This window comes from Furipterus horrens, unplaced genomic scaffold (assembly GCF_987537825.1).
Source record: "Furipterus horrens unplaced genomic scaffold, mFurHor1.1.pri manual_scaffold_6, whole genome shotgun sequence".
Taxonomy (NCBI): domain Eukaryota; kingdom Metazoa; phylum Chordata; class Mammalia; order Chiroptera; family Furipteridae; genus Furipterus; species Furipterus horrens.
The window spans coordinates 85,698,802-85,706,332 of NW_028327176.1; the positions used below are offsets into that span (position 1 = coordinate 85,698,802).

Here is a 7,531-nt window from a genome sequence, read left to right on the forward strand (position 1 = left end):
ACGAGTCTGCAGAGTTGGGGACACAGCCAGCCAGGGGCATGTGTGCTCAAAGTAGACAAAACTGGTTTTATACTAATGCAATTAGCTCCCCCTCCCCTCTCCTTCTCCTCCATTTCTCCATTACTTGTTAATATGGGTTCACAATCTAACGCTATTAACTACTTAACTCAAGGTGTGATTAACTATGGGTAATCTAGTTATAGGCCTATCTCCAACTTATTTGCAAAGTTATCTTGCTACATCTCCCTATTTCTCTGTGTTTGTTAATAACAATCTTCCTGCTTTTGATCCCAGAGATATGTGCGAGGAGCTGCAGAATGTCATTTCCTTGCCCCTTTTCCATGATTTATCTGTTAATGATCTCCTATTGGTTTGAGAGTCACTGGCTTCTTTATCCTGAACAATTCCCCCTGTCTCTTTTGGAAAACTGACTACTCAAACCTCTAATTTGTCCCTTAAAAAATTCATGATGATTTCTCGATTCTTTGCCTCATAGCAAGGATATTTTTCAGCTTCCAGGAGGAGGAGATTACTCTGTTGGTAAATAACTGGCATCTGTTTAGTTAGTGCAGTCTCAGTTAATCTCTGAACTAAACCTCTGATGCAGGGAATAATACAGCAGCCTAAAGAAGTAAGGACGCCTCCTACTACAATGAGGGAGGGAGACAAGAGCTGACGTGATCATTCCTTTCCAATTGCCAAACCAGTTTTCTAACCATCCTGTTATAGGATTGTTGATGCCTGAGTTTTCTGCTAGTTCATTTGATAGGGTGGTCAGTCCCTGTGTAGAGCCTTAGTGATAGTCCCATCAGGAGCTGTATTATTGGGGATAAAAGTGCAACACTGTCCTCTGAGCATTACACCTCCTTTTTCTGATAGCATTGTAACAGAACCTTTGGGCTGCTCCAATTTGAAACAGAACCCACAGGCTGTTTAGTTAGGGGCCCGATTGCCCGCCACCAGAATTATAACTCTCAATACCAGAGTTTACTCAATACCAGAAGTGTTTACTTAACAGTTATATAGATTTAGATTATTTGTGGATTTCTGCTGTTTAGTCTTATGTTCTTTAAAACACCCACAAACACATAGTTCTGCCTCCCCCTACCAAACCAGGCTAGTTTTAGAAAAGTTAGAAATACCATTTCCCTACTTCCTAGACACAGTTCAGCTTTACCGGTAGCTGCCAATCATTCAATTCTGATTGGGGAGGTCTTTCTGTGTTGTGGTGCCCACCAGCTTGCAATGCAGAACTGCGTGGATTCTCAGCCTTCTTGTAAACTGTCTTCTCAGAGTCGCATGGTGTTGCCCTCTCAAAACAGCATGGAGGACCTTCTCAAAACTGCATGGAGAACTCAGCTTCTTTAATCTGCATGGGAAGAGAGAGCGCCTTCTTCCTGCCAACAGTGTGGATCTCCTCTCCTCAAAACCACGTGGTGAGAGCCCCTTCTTAAAGCAGCATGGAGAGCCAGTCCTTCTTAAAGCAGCATGGAGAGAGACTTGCTAAAAATGTCTGCAGCTGCTTTTTAAATCCCTGACTGCCTCCTCTGACACAGTGGGTGTGGCAACCAGTTCTGACCATTCACAGAACCCTACGCAGGCTCTCTAAGCTCTTTCAATACCATCCCACGGTCCAAGACCCCTCCCATCTTCCTGGGCCTTGGAAGTTTCAAAGCCATTTGTGCAACAATGTTGCCAGCCACTAGCCCCAGACATGCAAAGGCATCCTAAAAGCTGCTTCCTCTTTCCCATCCCCCAGCTGCAAGCTCTGGGGGTTTTGGACACCCCCGTTCTGTAACACCATCATATCCAGTGCCATCCTATTCTCCCAGGTCATTCGACTGGTGGCATCTAACTGTTGAGCTATTTCTTCTATAATATCCCTGGTATAACTAATAAGTCTCTGCTGATTATAATAAATATAGTTTACCCAATCAACACTCTTATTAATTGTTGACCACCAGAAGGGGACTGACTCAAACCCTGTCACTATTTAGGGACCCCAATGGCATCGATATAGATGTGAGGATTGAATGATCCACCAGGGGCTGTTGACCTCTTGTTTTGTCACCATTTTATACTCAAAATCCCTCCCATCTCCTTGGGGCCTTGGAAGAATCAAAGTCATTTGTATAACTAAGATACTAGCTACCAGCCATAGCTATACAAAGGCATCTTGAAAGCTGTCTTATTCCCCGCACCCCCAACTGCAGGCTCTGGAGAATTTGGGGGGAAATTCATTTGTAACAGTTCCCTCCCTCAGAATTAAGACCCTTTATAATCTTATAAAGGACAATGGGCAAAAGTCTCATGCTCCTCTAGCTGCTTCAAGCTGAACATGGCCATTGTCCTACCTACCCTTGGGTCTAGAAATCCCTAATAGAGGGGCAGTGAGGAGGGCAGGGTGGCCTTCCCACATGGAGAAGAATTTTGTAAAGTCCAGGTCAGTTGGCTGTCCCTGGGCAGAGGCATGCTCAGTTTCCAAGGGCCAGCACTGCTGAACAAACTGGCATCTTTGTTGTATTCTGAGGGCAACAGATTTGGCAACAGGGTTAAAAGGCATAATTAAAACTATAACCTCTATATGACAACAGGCAGGAATTAATGTTTAATGTCCCACATTAGGAAAAATTTGGATTCTTTGGCAGAAGGTGTGCAAGGCATGTCACACTTATTTAAAGCCCTTTTTCCCACTAAACTTAGTTTGGGCTGAGGGGTATTTTAGGATTTCCCCCTTCTTAGACCTCTGGGCCCTTTCTGTCCAAGCTATGGGACAGAAAAAGAAAACCCTTTTTTTGTTTTTTTGTAATTGAAGCTTTTTATTATGGGATATGCGCAGCACTGTTACTGTTATTAAGACAATTTTACATCATGAAACTTTATTATGGAAGCTCTACAGTTCTGTGCTGTAATCACAAACTGATGCTTTGGGGTTTATTTAGCCCCTTAAGCTAGATGTCAATGAAGAGTGACATACACATCATTAGTACGCATAGAGTCTTCATTTATTCCAGTTGTGCTTCCTTTGGCAGACGACTGTTACGTTTTACTTTAGTACCATATTGTGGATGCCAGAGAACTTGCATTTGCCAAGCAATAATCTCCTGAGATGCAATGTCATGAAGTAGAATGGTGTAGTCTAACTCAATGAAGTCATCATTTCTTTGCACTTGCTTGACAGTTTGAATTTTTACCATTTTATACCAGGTGTTTTCATTAGAATTCTGCCATATTATATAACCACAGGCAACTCAGGCTAAATGTCAAACTGGCTTCATTTCTGGAGATACAGTTCCAAAACTGTCTGGAATATTTTGTGCTTCTAGTGGTTCCTTCATGGATTTGAGTTTTTGATAAAATGTGTTATCTTCTTCATCTGGGTTCTTTCCAATTTCTCCTTCAAATGTGAAGTTGACTTCTGTTGTAGTATCTTGTCCCATTGGTGGATAACGTACTTCAGCTGAGCAGTTCACTGTCACTTGTTTTTGGATAATTTCTTCCACAGAAAACTTAAGGCGATACTTATGTCCTCATCCTGGAATATCCTCCCTGCTGGCTTGTTGAATGGTCTTCACCAGAAACACCTTGTGGGGTTCCCCTGCTGGTAGTTGATGCAGTTCTCCACCACCAAGGCCACCTGGGAGGCTGGGTAGTAGGTCGGTGGGATTTCCATTCTTGGTGCCTGGCGGCCGGGAGAGCAAGAGTCAACTTCCACTTAACCGGATGCCCTCAGTGCGCAGCTGGCCATCAGCTCCTGGGTTGCTCTACTTGGCCAAGAGAAACCAGTTTTAAAATGAAGCCCACAGACTACTCCACACTTTACCAATGCAACCACTTAGTTCACCCTAACTATTGAGCTCAGGAGGCAGTGATGCTGATGGGCTTCTTAAGTGAGGCCTATATATATAGAAAATTACTCGGTAATGAGATTATAGGCTTATACCCTATGCAAACAGAAGGAAGAATACACATGTTAATTCACACAGCATAACCCACAAACCAGCCTCTGAACCTGTAAGACTGTGGAGACATCCAGTCACAGGGCCTTTGCTGGAATGATATTTAACAGTGGCAATTTGACGGGTCCTCCTTGCCTGTCGATTGAACGTTTTTGGTGATGTTACAAACCTAGGTTTAACTTCTAAATGAAAACAAACTTTTAAAGACAGTTAGCTGCACTAGTTTATAGTCTACCACTGAGCACTGTGAATTTCCTCAAATCATGATTTTTCTCCTTAAGATTACCCTCCTTGTCATTAAAGGAACTGCATTAAGCCCAGTTTTAATTTAGCCTGTTCAATTGCATAAACACAACAAAAACAGCAATTGATTACATATAATCTTTTAAGTCTGCTTTGCTGGAACTCACACAAGGAACCTTCAGGTTGACCTTCAGTCTGCCCTTCTGGACACAGAAGCTGAGCCACACACCAGGTAACATGTGGCCTTGCTTGTAAACCCCATGCTTTTTACAAGTCCTTCAGGTTTTCCATTGTGCCTTAAGGTTCCACCTAGCCATCTTTCAGGAAAGCAACCTTCATTCCTTCCCTAGAAATATTGCCATGAACCGCACAACCAACCAGGGTATCAGGCTTATTCCTCCTTGGCTTTCATTAGCCTTGAAAGTCAATTCCAATTCCTCAGGGCTTTCTGGTATTAACCAGAGCCTAGGCAAGCCTCCTTCAGGTGTGACATCCCACTCAAAGCCTTTGTTGACAAAAACCACCATTAACAACTGGTCTTATTAGTTTTATGCAAAGGAACCTAATGTCATTACTTACACCTTCAGAATACTAAATACTGGAGGGATCAGGTAGGTAGAAAAATATAAAGACATGAAAGGAAATCCTTGTCCTTCAAAATTGCATTTCCATGCATTATACCCTTCATTATACTAACACTATACAATTTCTTTTCAAAACCTTCACAAACTATTAACAAAAACTTTTATATACCTTTCACAAACCTTCTTCATTTCCATGCCTTACACATTCCCTTGTTTACTTTCCTATGTAGTGTGAAGTTTTAACTTTCCCCAGGAGACCTCAATTTTCCTTTCAGAGCATAAAGAGAGCAATAATTCAAAACTCAGAAAATTAGGCCCTCTCTCTCCAGTATGTCCACTGGCCTCCTAGAGAGATGTGCCCTTGGCAGAGACATGCTCACTTGCTCAGGCTGGAATGCTCATCAGCCCTGAATGACCCTTCCTGGATCTTGGGTGGCAAAGGCATTCTCCTTGACCAGTTTACAGACGACCTTTCCTAGGTCTTATTGGCCAAAAACAGATAGAGAAGTCCAGAACAGGACAGAAAAAAATTCAGTGCAGTAAAATTCAAAGCACAACATTTCCATAAAATCAGACCACAAGCAGCTGAGGTTTCCTCTTAACCAGGTTTAAAACTTTCACAATTGTTTCCCATCTATTTTTATGACCTCCTGAATACCCTTTACTTCTTCAGATTTAATCATAACATGCTTCCAATTCTTGCTCTTTTCCACACTGTGAATGACTATACTCAAACTCAGTATTTGACAGCTAAGTTTCTAGATTTTCAGCTTTAAACAAATTTCTGCTTCTCCTCCTCTCTTCTAATGTACACTTTCTGAGCTTTCCTGAGGAGTTTTTCAATTGTTCTCTCTGGCCCATTCATCTATCTTCTGCAATTTCTTACAAATATCTGGCCAGCTTCTGTTAAAAGGTGACTTTTAAGAGTCCCTGCCCTACAGCATTCTCTGGATTTAGACTAGAATACTTTCTCATCTGGTCCCTGAGATTCTGTAGGAATGCTGATGGAGTTTCATCTCTTTCTTGCTGTTTTTCAAATGCCTTGGAGGTATTCTGTGCTCAGGGAATGGACTCCTTGATTCCCCTGATAATGAGGCTCCTAAGGTCTCTCATTTGAGCCCTATCCTCTGGCCTGTTATTATCCCATTCAGGGTCTATATTGGGAAACTTTTGTTTAGCTGGGACAATTCCCTGACCAGGAGGATGTTCCCTTTCCCATGTCCTCATAGCAGCCAGTCTTATCATCCCCCTCTCTTCCTCACTGAAGGTGTCTAATACAGACATCAATTCCATCCGCTTCTATATGCTGGGTCCAAGGAACTGATATAATTTTTCTGCCAATCCAAAGGGGTCCTCTACCAAGTGCTTCATATTGCACTTGAAGTTTCTAACTTCAGTGCTTCTTAAAGGAGCATTTGACATATCCAATTTGTCCTGGGACCATGGAGACCTCCCTAAGGTGGAACATCAGCTGCTCTGAGGGAATGGGAAAGTTCTTCAGGTCTTGCTTACATTGTTCTAATTCTTTTCTTAATCTAGAATAAGTTCTTGACAACGCCATGGGTGTCATGGGCACAGCTACTGGTTGGGCACCTGCTAGGTGTCCCTGACCTGATTCGTCTGTACTGTCTGTCCGTTTGGCCTGTACCCAGTTGGCCACCAGCTGGCCAGGGTCCTAAGGTGGCAGGAGAAAGGACAGAGGGTCCCAGGCTTTATCTTATTTTTCTTTTACAGGGAAGAGACCTGTAGACCTGCAGGTAGGTTGCAACCAGCAGAGAGCATATTCCTTCTCTTCCTTAGAAGCTGATGCTTGATCACTCACATATAAGATCAGGGCTTGACAAACCCAAGTTTCATCAGACCCCAGTTGTGGCCAGAAAACAGATTGTGCCTTATTGGCTTCCATTGGCCAAAGGAGATAGCAATATTTTACCATTTTCTGTTTTTCCTTATTCTGGGTCTGGGGGTGGGGTCTTCTCCTCAATGCTCTAACATTTTCCCTAATTCTTTACTTTCCCTAGGCTTAGAATTTTTATTTCCCATCCTCGGTCGTTTCCTGTGGCTGTGGCTGAATCTGGTTGTGTCCTTAACCCCCTTTACTGGAGACTTCTTGAACACGAACCCGTGAACTCAGCCCCCCATATTGAAAGTTTCTTGCTCACACCCTGTATACTCAACCCTTCATACTGGAAGTTTCTTGTATACAGACCCCGTATACTCAACCCCCCCCCATTGGAGATTTCTTGTATACAGAAACGCCGTGAGTGCAACCCTCCATACTGGAGGTTTCATGCCTACAGCCCGTGCCTACTCCCCTTACTGGAGGTTTCTTGTTCATGCCTTGTGTGCTCAACTCCCCGTACTGGAGATTTCTTACACAGAGCCTGAGATTCACTTTGTCCTTCTCCAGCTGTTTCCCTCACAGGAGAATGGAACCATGGATTGGGACTCCGCACTCACTTCATACCTTGAGATGTGTCTCAGCCACACACACACACACACTTGATCTCTGAGGATGTCCAACCAGCAAGGCAGTAATTAACCCAATTTTCTTACCTTGGCCCGTGCATGAGGTTGCCTGCTTATCGCGGTGTTTGCTTTCGTTTCCCCCCTGCGTCAGTCTAGTGCTGTTCCAAAGAGAAGTCTCGAGTCCATTTCCAAACACTGTGAGGCGGGTAGGCCCTGCGTCAAGTGGGTCACCCAAAAGTGGGTAGGACATGTCTCCCTGCCTCGGCTCAGAGCCCC

The 7,531-nt window shown here is 43.5% G+C and overlaps 1 protein-coding gene and 1 pseudogene across 1 annotated transcript in view; one reads left to right on the forward strand and one right to left on the reverse strand.

Annotated features, from left to right (window-relative positions):
* LOC150006768 (butyrophilin subfamily 3 member A2-like) overlaps positions 1-1,921 on the forward strand; it is a 28,207-nt gene extending 26,286 nt beyond the window's left edge. The window contains exon 5 of the mRNA XM_090280782.1: positions 1,294-1,921. Coding sequence (XP_090136908.1) covers positions 1,294-1,454 — 161 coding nt within the window. The 3' untranslated portion in view covers positions 1,455-1,921. The remainder of the gene's footprint in view (positions 1-1,293) is intronic.
* Positions 1,922-2,804: 883 nt separating this feature from the next.
* On the reverse strand, positions 2,805-3,679 carry LOC150006770 (latexin pseudogene; annotated as a pseudogene).
* Positions 3,680-7,531: the final 3,852 nt, after the last annotated feature.